Genomic DNA, 14,786 nt, shown 5'->3' on the forward strand with positions numbered 1-14,786 from the left:
TTCACCACCATTTTGGATTTCCTGGTATTTTGATGGTAGAGCTAATGACATTCCTTCTAGAGCATAAGGAAGTGGAGAAAGTTACAGAAGCTATGAAACATCATTTGTTAAAGCTGTGTTCTTGGAACTAACTTATAATGGTAACAGTTTTCTTCATGAAACGGGGGTTTTTTGTCATATGTTTTCTGTGTGGAAAAGTTTTGAACTGGTTTTGATAAAACAGAACCATGGTGTTACGTGAAACTTTCAGCATAATTTGAGCTGAAGAATAGGCTGTCTTGTTTGCTCACATGGTGCTGGACAAAACTGAAATGTTCATGTTCTGTCTCATTAATCCAAAACTCCTTTTGGGACCTTGCACAACTCTGTGAAAACCTTTAGGTTTTTTGATAACCGTGTTATGAGATATGTAGGGGAAATGCTTTTCTGCTCTGTAGGTTATCTCCTGTTGTTTCTGAGTTGGACGTATTGACAGAAGTACTTAAACTTCTTGCTTGAAGAGGCATATCTGCATTTGGTTACTCTGTTTTTGTGATCTAGATGATTTGTTGAGTGTCGTGCTTCTGAATACTCAGGCAGCAGAAACAGAGAGAATACCTTTCAGTACTTCCACATGGATAAGAAAATGCTGCCATTTTCTCCATTTTTTATTTCACTGTTCATCAGTGCTCTAATCCTGCCATCTAGATTTTTGCATGGGTGATCTTATTAAAAGAGCTCAAAGGTTCCAGCTAGTGCATAATGCAGATGAGTGCTCACTATAAGGTTGAGAAGGCTGGAATGCTCTTCCCCTTGCTGAAAACCACTCAAAAATCCTCACCTAACAAAACAGCCTGTTGGCATGGATAATAAATAGTATGAGGTTTGGCTGCTTTCCTGCTTCCATACAAGGTTGTTGTTATCTAACCTAATTTGTGTCTTCCAGTCAGCTTTCAGCTCCATTCCTCATTCCAAATGTTGAAATACATAGATGCTCCAAACAATGAGCTAGCTAGTATAAAAATTAATTTTCTGCTTGAGACAGCTCCTCTGGTTGGGTGTACTATAGTTATAAAGTTATTAATTGTTTTCTACACAAATACTTTTTTTAAAATCCACTACTCTCCCAGCCTTTTGAAAAAAAAATTTAAAAAATTGAGCTTGCAGTTTTCCCTTGTACTTTTGTAAACCTTAACAAGAGAATTGACAGTCCTGGACTGAATACATTCAGTGTATCACTGAACAAAAAGTTATTGATTACCTAATGTAGATAATACAGTCTTGAAGCCTTGTGAAGAAACAATGTATTAAAGATGACATCCTTTCAAGAGACAATTTCCATTGCAGAATTATACAGTGGAATGAAGATAAAATTGAGTGGGATATATAAATTTGGTGAATAAAGATGAAAGGCTGTAATGAAAAGACAGTGAAAAAAAGCGTCTGCTGTAAAAGCTGTAAGATTGAGGGTAATATAAACTTTCCCACCTGACTGTATTTGGCTATATTGTCCTTGACATCTATGCACCCTTACTAGCAACAGTCTTGGTTTAATCATGAAGCTGAAAAGTCCTAAAGACTTTCCTTGTGGAGAGCTGAAGGTGAGCTGTGGTGTTTCTGAATAATTCTTTTGGTATTGGTTCAGGTGCACTCTCACCTGCCCTGATGTGTGTTACAGACCCAGCCTCAACATGAGCAGGCTGCTGTTTGTGTGTCAGACTTGCCATACCTGTGGAAATCAGCTGCCTTGCTGTGCAGGATTGGAGTGAGCTTTTAATTATGTAAGATTGAAGAATAACAATGTTAAAATCATAACTTTGTAAGGATAAAGTTATAAGGGTATAGAACAATGGCAATGATTTGCAGTAAGTGTATTTTATTAGGTGCTCCTGTGGTTCTGTCTAGTTTATAAAGATGGCTAATTAGGCAATCTAACTTTTTCTCAGCCAGAAGTTTTTCAGTTTACTTTTTCTAAATACATTTTTCAATTTACTTTTTTAGAGTATTGTTACTAAGTCCTCTGGGAGCACCTTCTCTGGGCAGTCTGTTCTTTCTCTACTCAAATGGAATGTCCTCTTCCTTGTTCATCATTTTATTCCCTGTAATTTGGGCACTGGGGTGCAGCATGATACTCTGAAGGATAAGGTCACTTTTTTCCAGCCTTACTGTAATTTAAAATTACATGATTGACATTTTTATTGCTTGCATTTATGAGTATTTTCCCTGGTCCTAAATTTCAGGTTGATTTTTTCATTTGGCTGTATTTTAAATCTCAGAAATACAACTTAACTAGCTTAACAATTTACATGTCTTAATTATTCATAATTTATGTTCCCTGTGAGATTCCTTGTGTTTTGCCTCCTACAAGCTTTTTATATGGTATAAGACACTTCTTTTTTAAGTGGGAAAGATTTGGAGATGCATTTGAGAGTGGAATGGCCAAAATGGCTGTGCACTGAGTACTGTGATGGCAGCAACATGAGTTCTCTTGAGGGTCCCTGCTACAGCATCAGTACTCAGAGAGGTGTGTGAAGGAGAAGCTCCAGGGAGAGCCAGCATCATCCTAGTAATGCTTTTATTCTGTTGGATCAGTTATGAATTTCTCTAAACTACATATCATGACAGACAGCCTGTTTAGCTGCTTTTTAGGGTTACTGAAATCTAGCTTCTCTCTCTCCTTTTAGTCTTTCCCAAGGAGATTTAGCTGGCATCTAAAATTGTGTATTCCCAAAGAGGCAAAGAACGTCACTGTGCAGTCTCAAGATGAGCCTGTTTGGTGTCTGATGAAAAATAAGGTGTTTGCTCAGAGGGTGAAATTCGGTGTGCAGAGATTGTGGGTGCAAATAACGTACTTAGATGAGGAGGAGTGAATCTTTACAAACAATTTTATATGTTGCTAGAAAAATTAACCTGTATTCTGTTGTGATTGGGCTGCTTTTTGTGGGTATGGAGGTAAATGGTGGTGATGTTTATTCCAATGCCAATGTTGGCAATATGTGACAAAGTCTCCAGTTTCTCCTTTTGTCTATAGAGTTTTGGTAGGCATCAGCTCCTTCTATTAAGAGTGTTGTATCTGGTGAAGTTCACCTCTTTGAGTGGAAGTGAGCATTTCTGAGAGCAATACAACAGTTTTATCTGAGCTGTCCAGATTTAGCAAAAGTTTTTACAAGCATTGCACTATGATCAAGAACCATCTGACATTCAAGTTCAGATGTCACTTGTTCTTGCTGAAAACTTTCTGAAGTGTCTGTCCTGTTAATGAAATTCTCTGTGTCCCTCTCTCCTGTTTTTTTGGGTTGTCTTGTAAGAGCAGGGCTGTAGCTGCAGTCACAGGCTTGGGAAGGAGGGGAGGAAGTTCTGTGAGGGAGCTGCTTGACTTTGTACTCTTGGTGTCCATACTCTTTCCTTTCTCAATTTATCATCTGCTATGGATTCTCACTGTTGAAGCACACTTGAATGGTTAGAGAGCTTTGTACTGCAAGCACCTGTATGTTCTGTGTGATCACTAGAATGGAGAGAGAAGTTGCTGGTAACACTTCTTAACTCTTAGGATTGTTTCTTTATGATGAGAATGTTTTGTCTTATACTGTTGTACTTCTCATTGAAGCTTCTCAAGTTGCAGATGCTCAGATGTTGTATTTTTTTCATTGCATGTTTAACTTTTCTTGTGGGACAGAGTCCAATATTTGAAGCATTTGATACAATTTCTTGTCAGATATGTTGAACTTCTTAGGAAATTTTAGTTGCTATCATCTGAAAGGTGAAATATCTAATTCAATGCTACTGGTTCTAAATTGTTAAACTGCTACTCTAAGACTAAGAGTAGTAGTCTAATGAGAAAATTCTTCTAATAATGAAAAAAATGTTACTCAGAACGCAGACTGCTGCCAAACTGGGATGTTCTTTCTCTTCCAGTCATAGCCAGCTGCTTTTCTTCTGTCCTATAGACAAAATATCCCTTGCACTTGGAGGTACTAAGTCTAATAATAACTATACCACATTCCTTTTCCAGCTTGTAGGGCAGAATTTACTCAGGAATGTTGCAAAGTAGATGCATGGTTTTCCTGTGAGGCTCACCCTCACTTGGACACTGCTCCTGAGGTTCCTACAGAGTTTTGCCTGGAAGCCTTCTTATTATGAGACTTCTTGCTTTGCCAGTTTGGAACCACACAAATTACTTTCTGTCTTCCTTTGTATTTGGTAAAATAATATCATTTGTATTTGGTAAAATAACATAGTTCATTTTTAAAGGAATACCTGACCTGCTTTAGTGTTTTGGTGCCAGGGCTGAGAAAAAGCATGCAGTTTTCTTATCTATTATTTGTAGGAGTTTGTTGTAAAGTTAGAAAGGTTAAATTTAAGATTTCTTCACTTGCTGAATGTGAACATTCAAAACTCCCAATACAACCAGATAGTTCTGCGATAGATAGATGTGTACATCCAGGGCAAAAAACCTCCAAACTTAATTCTAGCCCCTGAGGGAAGCATGAATCTTCAGAACACTTTTGACTATACTTTTTATCCTGTTAGTCAGTAGGGTGTGTTTATGTTCCAGGATAAAAGGTGTAAAAGTAAAAACCTAAAAGTTTTTAATTCTTGCCTTGTTCTTAGGTGGACTTACACTTTTTCCTTGTGGGTAATCTTAGGATTGGTGTCTTTGTCTTCACGTTTGGATTTACCAATTGAAGGGTGCAGAACAGGACAGAATCTGTGGCTTTTTCTTGAAGTGATCTAAAAACTTAACAGTGGTGGCAATCAGTTTTATACATGCATTCTCTGGTGAAACATGTGCTACCCAGAATCTTGTTAGACTGGTAGGCAATGCCAGAGATGTGTGTAGAGAAGATGGCATTAAAAACTAAAATATATCACAATTAGTTCATGCACTGATGGCAGTGCTGGTTATGGTGCTGAGGAATCAATTTTGAGTTATGGAGAAGAAGATTGAAAATAACATATATTCTACCTGGAAAGGAAAGTGTGTGGGGATAAATCCTCCATCACATTGACTATATGTGGGAGGAGTAGCTGGAATCTCAGTGGAGTTGTCTGGTACCTAAGGTGTTGATTGATTTTGACGCTTGGGTAGCTGAAAGTTGCCTCATAAGTCACTGAGATGTGTCTTTGTACACAACTGATCTTAGCAGAAAAGATGCTGTCCTGCATTTTGTCATCTGTGTGACATTACTGTCCTTTAGCATTTAGCAGAGCCATTCTGTTAAAGTCTAAGGAGGTGCTCCAGAGACATCAGATCAAACCTTGCTTCAGGTTATTTAACTACTTGAGCTCAAATAATAGTTTGTTAAAAAATGAGAAACTAGGAGGTGAAGGTGAAGACCTCTCTTTCAAACGTTTTACTCTCTTGCTAACACCTAGAATTTAGGGAGTCAGCTCCTGAAGTCTTGGAAAACAGGAATGCTGTAATCCAAAGCAGTATTTTTAGTTGCCTTACTATAAGTGATACAGTGATTCCCTTACTTTTTCTTTTGTTTTCACATGCATTATTTTACATCTAAAACATATTTAGACAAGCTTATTTGCTTCTATATCTAGCCTATTTATAGTGTTGGTTACTTAATAAGAAACCATTGTAAAATTATTTACTTGTTCATTGTTGAATGATAATCAAGATTCTGCTTAAAAAGGCTTTCACAAATATTAATAAATATTAATAAATATTATTTTGTGGAAAAGAAATGCAACATTACCCATTTCTTAATGAAATTCTGATTTAAATAAATATGTATGGGTAAGTTGCTTACACAAGTTGCACTTTTACAGTGTATGCTTCCGGATAGCTGACAAGTGCCAAATGTTTGTGTAAAGTGTATCCATCAGTGAGGAAGAACTTTATTTCTAAAGTAAATAAAAATAAGGTTGCAAGTACTGAGCTAGATTAAACTAATTTATGTAAACAGAAATATCTTACTTCCAGACTGTAACTTGGTACTTGTGCAACAGCCTAGAATGTGAGGGCAGCACTTGTTCTATCAGCTTTTTTCATTGCTCAGCTGCAGGAAGCCATGGGTAACATCAGGGGTAGCACCCTCTGTTTTTGCAAGCAGACACAAGACTCAAAACGTGCCTCAGAAAAGATAATGAGGGGTATTTTGCTCATCCTTGGCAATACACAACCATTCTTGAACATGTCAGCAGATTGCATAAAATGGTGAAAAGCAGCTCTGTACCTACTCTGCTGAGACCTCCAGGAGACCTCTGGTAATGGCCTCTCTCTCTTTGTCATGGGGCGGGGCTCTGGCTGACAGATGGCTGATTTTTGGTTCTGGTCTGGGAGGTAACTTATGCAGATTCCTTCCCTACAGGCAGAATTTACTCCTTTTAAGGTGTTTTCATATAATCTTCTGGGTTGGGCCTCACTTGATTTGTTTTCCAGCTGTGAGAGGTGTAGGTCCTGAGGAAGGGATTGTGCTACATTCTCCATGAGTAAGGTCAGGGGTCTTGTATGCAGATTGCAGCTTAGCAGAGTCCTGAGTGTTTGATTCTTTCAAGTGTAGTAGCACATCTTTTTTGAGGTGAGTTTCCTGGATGTTTACAGTTCAGTTCTTGTTTGTTAAAAAGAGCATTATGGTTTTACAATTTTTTAATGGAAATACATGAAATTACTTGAAAGTTAAAAGAATTCTGTTCAGTGATGAGAGGTCTTACATGTGTTTATTTTTCCTCTTTTGAATAAGCAGATGACCTATAGTTAACTGCAGTTGAGTGCTCTTCAGTGAGTAAATCCATCCATTCTCTAGAATCAAACATTCACAATAAAATCCATCCATTCTCTAGCATGAGACAGAGCTCTGGAGCTGTGCTAGTTTAAGCTAGCTGGGGAATACTTGGCCATGGTGCTTTATCTCCAGAGCAAAATGACAACTTTGCTTTACAGAGATGGTTTGCAGTTCTGTTTCGCCAAGCCTTTTTTGTTAACTTTTTTATCCCAGATTATCAAGGGTTAAGTAATTCTGGAAATCCATCAATGGATGACTGACTTTGAAAGTGCTTGGGGTTTTTACCTTAAAATTGTAAACATGAAGGGTTTTTAAAATTATGTTTGTCTTGTATACGAAGGAGAGGGTATGTTACAGGATAATATCTATGTGCTGCTTATTTCAAACAGAAATTTATTTGAAGTGTGCAAATATTCTTGATCAGAGGCTCTTAAAATACAGTTGATTTGGGGATCATGTGGTGATTCTCTAGAGTAATGTTCCATGCTTCTGGTTGAATACAGTTTTGTAGTTTTGCTTATATGTGCTGCTGGGTCAGTCAGGTTCCAGAGTCATGTCTGTCTGTCATTGGATGTCCAGTAAAGCTCATTTGTTTGGTTTGGCATGGAAAACCTCAAACCTTAACCTTTGAGTATTTCTGTACAATCTCTATCCAAAAGTGCATCAGTGTAGGATGGATATTGAGACTGATTAGTCTGAAAATTCCTCAGTTAAACAATGACGCTGCTTTCAGAGGGAGAACATGAATATTGTAGAGGCTCTCCAGATCTGTGAGGCAGATTACAGATGAAGTTAATTTTTAAAAACGTATTTTGTTCATCTGATTTAGAATGCAAAGCCTTAAATTCTTTGATAAACCCAGCTGCTGTACCTTTTTCTCCTATTCCACTGTCATTAACAGTGACAAGTATTTTGATCAGAAACCCAAGATTACAGGTGTAAGTCAGTGGTTGACCACTGTGTGTGTTTTGTGTATGGTCAGAGCTTTTAGAACAACATAAGAAAGATCATCCACTGTCAACCCCTCTGCCTTAGGTAAGGACACCTTCCACTAAACCAGGCTACTCAGAGCTTCATCCAACAATTAGTCATTGCTGTTAGTCATTAATTGCTGTTATAATGTTCTTACCAAAAAAGATACTTCAGAGCAGATAGTGTCTGGTCTTGTTAAAGGCTCAGTCACAAGTTTTATGTGCTTGTGTCATGTCTAATTGTATTAAATATTAGTAATATCAAAAATTAGTCATATTGATGCTGAAAATTTCCAAGTGAAGAACACTTGCAATGACAAGTGTATCCTGAAGGTATGTGAGGCAGGTGATTCCCACACATCAGAAAAAGAGTGATTCTTACTTAAGACTTGTGTTTCACTGTCAGGTGTGATAACTGTGCTGCTCAGGTAAGTTTGAGTGCTGGGTGCAAGGCAGAAGTCAAGCCCAAAACTAAAAGCAGGAACCATCCTGTCTTCCTTTAATAGCAGCAGCTATTTTGGTTTGGTCACATCAGCTACCTTGCAGTTTTCTGTTTCACCTTGTGCCAGCTGTTGACCACACGGGGATGCAGTAGAATTTGGGGGTTAGTGTTCTGCCAGATTAGAAAAGAGGTGGGTGATTTTGGCTGGGTTAGTGAGTTGAGTGTGGTTTACTACGTGTTTAGATGAACTATAGTGCACACACAAGACCAGCAGCAGGGGAGAGGGTTGCATTCCATTAAAATGAGAAACTGTTTGTTAACCATAGATGACATGCAGTCTTTTTGTTTAAAAAGCAACATCTCTCCAAGGAAGAGAGGAGCAGGGCTTTTAATGTTCTCATTAATTGCTAGACAGGATTTCAAGCAGGAAAAGCTCTTTTCATTTCAGTTACTTAATGGAAAAAAAAAATCTTGTAATGTGCAAGTGTCCAGTCTTCTGCTGAGCTTTTTTCCCTCTTCATTGACTCCTGCACGTACATGTAAAGATCTCTTCTTCTGTCATACAATCCATGTTAGCATAACTGCTAGGGGAAATATTTCATCACATCTAAATCCTACTATGCCCTTTTCAGTTTTCTTTTACTACTTTAGTGGACTTTGTGAGTCAAAGTCACTAAAAAAACCCAATATTGATTGAACAGGTAGATGGTTAGGAGGGTTAAGAAGGAAACCACATACACACAACCCCTCTCTATTTACTTTATTTCCAAGGCTTCTGTCAGGAAAGATGGTGACCAAACTTCTCTTGTTTTTAATGGAATTGAGTGAAAGTGGTGTGCACTTTATTTCAGCCTATTTGACTTAGACCAGCACTGTGTTTTTAACCAGGCTTTGTGGTGCACAAGAAGACCAGGATTGAGTGTACATCAGCATGAGGCAAGGAGCACGCACATTATGAGTGTTTAGTATAACATGAATTCACACTTGTGAGCTCTTGCCATGCAGGAGCATCTGCCTTCAGAATCTGCTGGTGAATAGGGGTTGTGTGCAATGCAACTGCCCTGGGTTTGCTAAAAGAACATGTGAGGTGTGTAAAACATGACACAGTAGTTGATTGCCTTGAAATCATTTTAGCATGGATAGCATCTGGATATATAAACATCCACAAAGTTGAAGTATGTCCTTTTTTTTGAAAAATAAAAAATTGCTGCACATAAGAGACATGATGGAAGATGTGTGCAGTCTATACAATCTTCTACAGTGGATTGAGACCAGTGGCACTTCCCCGAAAAAATAAATTACCCGAAATTTGCAGCACATTCATATTCAATTTCATCACAGCAGATGCTCATTAGTATGTTGTTATTAATTGGTATTCACTTTAGGTTTTGTTTAAAATGAAGATAATAATTAGGTTTTAATTACTGCATCTTTCTAAGGGGGGGAGGGGAGGAAATGCCTCTCAAAGCACTGAAGTATTTCCTGTATGCTCCATTATATCTAAGCCTTGAAAGAGTTCCTAAGACACATTTTTCTGCCAAGAGACTTCTTTTCTGTTTCCTTTTATTTCTTTCCTGTTTTTAAAATATTAAGGATTTGTTTGATGGACATACTGAATCATCATACCACAGTAGTAAGAGCCACTATTCTTTTTAATCAGAATTATCAAAAAGGCTTTTCACAAAAGTAACTCTCTCAAGCAGCTGATTAATGAAGTGGTGCCACTGTTTTGTATTATAATTAATTGAAGTAATACAAATAACTTCTGTAGCCTGTGGAAATTATCTCTTTTGCAAAGCAGTCTATTAGAGTTAGCAAACTAAATGGTGAAATTTTTTTTTGTGGATTTTATTTAATTTCTTACTGCCTTTATCATCCTTAAAACCATAGGTGACACAACAGTAAACAAAGAATACATCATAGGGAGGCCTTGAAGAAATGGGAGAGAGTCTGGTGCAGAAGAAAGCAAAAAGGTAGAAAAAGTGAGGATGCAGAAAAGACTTAAAGGGTTATGAGTTTGGTGGGACTATAGAGAAGTGTAAGAATTTGGGAGATGCCAGAGTATAAATGAAAGACTGCAGAGGAATTTGAGTAATCTAAAGAGTTTTGAAGAAGCATTGACCATCATGTATTTGGTTAATGCAGGAATTCACAGTGAAGTTTCATGCAGGTAACGACAAGGGGACAAGGGGGAACAATTTTAGCAGAGGGTATATTTAGATTAGGTGTTCTGAGGAAATTCTTTACTGTGAGGGTTGTAGGCACTGGACAAGCTGCCCAGGGAAGCTGGGGATCCCCCATCCCTTGGAAGTATTGCAGACCAGGTTGGATGGGGCTTTGAGCTACCTTGTGGAAGCAGTCTAGTGGAAGCTGTCCCTGCCCATGGCAGGGGCGGTGAAATTAGATGATCTTTAAGATGCCTTCCAACCCAAACTGTTCTATGATTCTAAAATTAATCTAAATAAGGATATCTAGTTGTCTGACCTGTTTCAATGAATGCTTTCAAGATATGGAGGTTTTGTGTGCTGTTAAAAGGTGTTTCATGGAATAGCACTGCATCCAGATGAGTAAAACATCAGCACTAGAATCACTAGTTCAGTCTTCTGCTGCCTTGCTGTTGTGAGTTTCCATCAGCTTTTCCTTCTGTCTTTCCCTTTTTCTTTTCCTGATTTCTTAGCTCATTTCTCTAGGTTGCTGTGCTGTCCTTCAGTACTGAGTGGGTTTTAAAGGCTGGTGTGTTTCCCTCTCGGGTGCCCTCCTAACAGGAGGAAGGACAGTGAGGCATCCCAACTGAAGTTCCTTGGAATGTAATTTAAACAAACCAGCATTAAGGGAGGAGCCTTCTAATTTCAACACCTTAATGCAGCTGCCACCAAACTTTCTAAATAACAGAAAAGCTGGTGAGAGATTGTGCATCTTGATTTCTCCTCAAAACTGCCCTGTGTTTAGGGTAGGAAGATGGCAGCCAATGGTTATGTCTTTCCAGGGCCCCTTACTTTCTGGAAGTTGAGCTTTTGCAGTTCTAAAAAAGAGGAGGAAAGGTGGACACTGGCTATTTTTTTACTCTCTCTTTCCAGATTAAAGAAACCAGTTTTTCTTTGTCTAACCTTGTTAGAGAAGGGTCGTTTTCCTCTGGAAAAATCCTTACTCTTTGACTATATTGTTATGGACTGAGGGAGCTGTCTCGTAAGGCTGGAGTGATGTGCAAGGGGACCTTGCACTGGAGCTGAGTTTTTAGGCATTTGTGAGACAGGAGAAGAGATGGTGCTACCCTTCAGCCCAGTGCCTTGTTCAAACACCAGCAGCTGCAGGGTCAGGGCAGATGCTGAGCCAGACGTTGTGTTTGAGCAGGGTGGGCTTGGCCATGTGTGGAGGCACCGCTGTCCTTCAGGAGCTCCTGGGAATTCTCCTTTCTTTATGTGTGCCCTGGTGGACATTATCTGGTGTGTGTGGTAGCTGAGCAAGATAATTTTCTTTTCATGACTGAGTGCTTTATGCTTAGTCATGGGAAAATTTGCTTTTCCAGTGTTCATAGTTCACCAGTTCTTCTAAGACACCTTTGGTTTTCTGCTGCGTAATCTTGTGTAATCTTAAATTCTTCCTGGGAAGACAGTTGGAGATTTGCAGTTGGCCTCATGATGTTACAGGAAACAGTTCTACAACCATTTCAAACCTAGATTTAAATTAATATTTTGTTGGCTAAACACAATGGTTTATTTTTAATACATCTGTTATTTTTATATTAGAAGCCTAATTTTTCTGTCAAAGAAGTGAATAACTGTGAATGAAAAATATATACCTTTTGTTCCTTCATCTGTTGATTGTAGTTTTAAATGCAATTCAAAAAAATTAGTTTGGTTGCATGAAAAGAACAAAATGTTCTTTCCATGAGTGGAAGCTCTGAAATAAGCAGACTTACCTGCAGAAGTTACTTCTTAAGGAAATAAAGAAATCAAATATCATGGAGTAAATAAAGACTTCAAAATAGAGTTTTATTTTCATGTGCTCACCATTCAGTCTTTCCTAGGAAGAAAGAATGCATAAGTGGTGGTAGAAATTTAGCTCCAGTTCTTCCTGTAATGCTGGGATCTTGGGTTTTCTTTACACAAAAGAATGGCCATTAAAATTAAATATTATTTGGGTTTAAAGTTTTAGGCATTGGGGTTTTTTTTTTCCCTTTTTTAAACCTACAGGTTGTCAGAAATTAAGAAAATGTAAGCAATGGCGATATAAGTAGTTCTTAAAGTCCTTTCAAATTTAAGGTGCCTTGTCCTTTTATTCATAAATATGCCATGATATTAATACTTAATTGGATGAAAATCTTGAAACGTTTTGTTTTTTACCAGTTACTAAGTGTAAGATACAGGAAGCTAAAGGGAAGGAGATACTAGGACATTATCAATAAAAAAAATTGTGTGTGTGTATATATATCTGCCTATGTGTGCATGTATACATTTTTACATACTGATTTTTGTACTTTCTTTATCCATTTAAGCAGTGACTTTCAATTAGCCTGCCTGCTAATATCAGGTCACGAAACTCTATAGCTGATGCTTTATTCTTTCGTGTGAGTTGTCATTCGTTTGCTTCAGTTGGCTGGCAAAGGTTGTTGTATATCCATTACCAGCAACACAGCACTTTGCATTTCTGAATTGACAAGCAGCTATATTGACCTAGCGCTTATTATGGGTCAACAGCTGCGTTAACCGACGGAAGGACTGAGGGGCAATTAAAATGAATTGGCAAAAATATATCTTCCTAATTTACTCCAATTTGTTATTTATGCTAACATTGTATGGCTTCTATGGTGACACTAAACAGAATGGACCCAATAATGGCAATTAACATAAAAATATAATGGCTAATCAAATTGACAGCAACTGTTTCTCATCATCTCGACACACAATACATTATCAAAACAAACTATTATGAAGGAGGTAATTTCAGTGTTCTATTCAACCTGCTTCATGTGTGCAGTCAGGGAGATGTGTACCAGCAATTACAGCTGAATCTAAAAAACTAAACAAATAACTTAATCGCTGTCGTCCTCCTTTTTTCTTCTTCAGGAAGCAGTAATCAGGATTTACTAAAAATAACTGGTGTATAATAGTATAATGATGATGCATATCGTAGAATAGCTAATAAGGAATAAAATATGCTTCTGTGTGTCTTTTTTTAAAATAGGTTCACATGAAGTGGAAAAAAACTATACTGTTAAAATATATAAAAAATAACTAAGCAGTAGTAATAGTTGTCAAATGTCTCAACATGACTTGCTTAATAGTTACAGATACTTACTGCATGTCAATAGAAGTGTAAAATTAGCTGAATGTAGTAGCAAAACTTGGCTTGAATGGGCAGAAGACTGAAATGCTAAGTTAAATTAGATTCCCTTAAGCAGAAATAGTTTACCAGTTGCTCCTCCACAGCATTTTCAGGATCATTCTTAGTGGTATGCTGCGTGGCAGTTTCCTGTTGGTTTAACAGCATCCTATGTTTTATAGCTCATCAAGAAGACCTTTGAGGGTTTGTGTATGTCTATCTCTGCACAAAATACATTAAAATGGACACTACTTCCAAATTTGATGCTGTTAAAATGATCTTATTCTTTGTAGTGAACAACCCCTCGAACCATTGTTGGCCAATATCTAAAATTCTGTATCTTAAAAAGCAGGAAGGGGAATGTCGTTATATGGAACAGAAGTGGAGGAGGTGAACTTGAAAGGTTTTAATTGTAGCGTAGTCTAGATGGATCTCATGTCTATTCAAGCAATTTCTGGAGCACAGAACAGTGGCAGTGATAGGAGAGCATCTAGGTGTGCACTTTGGAACTAGAGGAATAGCAGAGGCTTGACATTACTGGCCTTCAGACCATTTAATTGAGTAGCATATTCTACAGGTACACATCTGCAGATTTTTGAACTGCATGTGTGATTACTAACATGCAGTAGCCTTCACAGATGTGTACAGCAAGGTGATGATGCAGCTGTAAAGGTGTATGTGTACTTGTTCTTATTTGGGTGAGACATTCCCAAATTATGGAACCACCGCTGGAGTGGAAGGAGGGGAATACAGACAAACACCTGTATTCATAAAAAAAATAGACTTTTTTTTTTCTTAGTTCATTGTATTGTACAATATACTAAAGAACCCAAATTATTCCTTTGTCTTGTCATTCTTATGATTTCCATTTTCTTGCCAAGGCATCATTGTGATATGTGTATCTATAAGAATGGCTACATGTGTTTTAAGTTTCTGTAAGAACTTACAAGAACTTATAATTGATACATGCAAGTGTTTGGTGTAAATTGTGAGGAAAGTGTAGAGGTGTAATAAGGACACTTTGTAGCGTAATACTAATAATAATTCCAAAAGCTGACATGAATAGAACATATAAACTGTTGGAAGAAATCCAAATAGAAATAATCACTTTTTACTATGTGGACTTAGAAATGGGTACAAGAGACACACTTTTGGGTTGGGTTTTTAATTGCTGTCTTCTTACATTGCAGTATTCTGACAAGGCCCTGTACACTCAGCTCTGCTTCTACCGATACATTTTTGATGTGGACTATGCGATGGATAAAGTGGTTACTGAGGAAGAGAAAGGTATGTGTAAATTTTTTATTAATTAACTATGGTTCAGTAGCAATTTGC

General features: G+C 37.6%; 1 protein-coding gene across 1 annotated transcript in view; it reads left to right on the forward strand.

Annotated features, from left to right (window-relative positions):
- The window catches only part of POLA1 (DNA polymerase alpha 1, catalytic subunit), a 185,530-nt gene that overhangs the window by 128,666 nt on the left and 42,078 nt on the right, over positions 1–14,786 (forward strand). Inside the window, 1 exon segment of the mRNA XM_066545449.1 lies at positions 14,642–14,738. Coding sequence (XP_066401546.1) covers positions 14,642–14,738 — 97 coding nt within the window.

This window comes from Molothrus aeneus, chromosome 2 (genome assembly GCF_037042795.1).
Source record: "Molothrus aeneus isolate 106 chromosome 2, BPBGC_Maene_1.0, whole genome shotgun sequence".
NCBI classification, from domain to species: Eukaryota; Metazoa; Chordata; class Aves; order Passeriformes; family Icteridae; genus Molothrus; species Molothrus aeneus.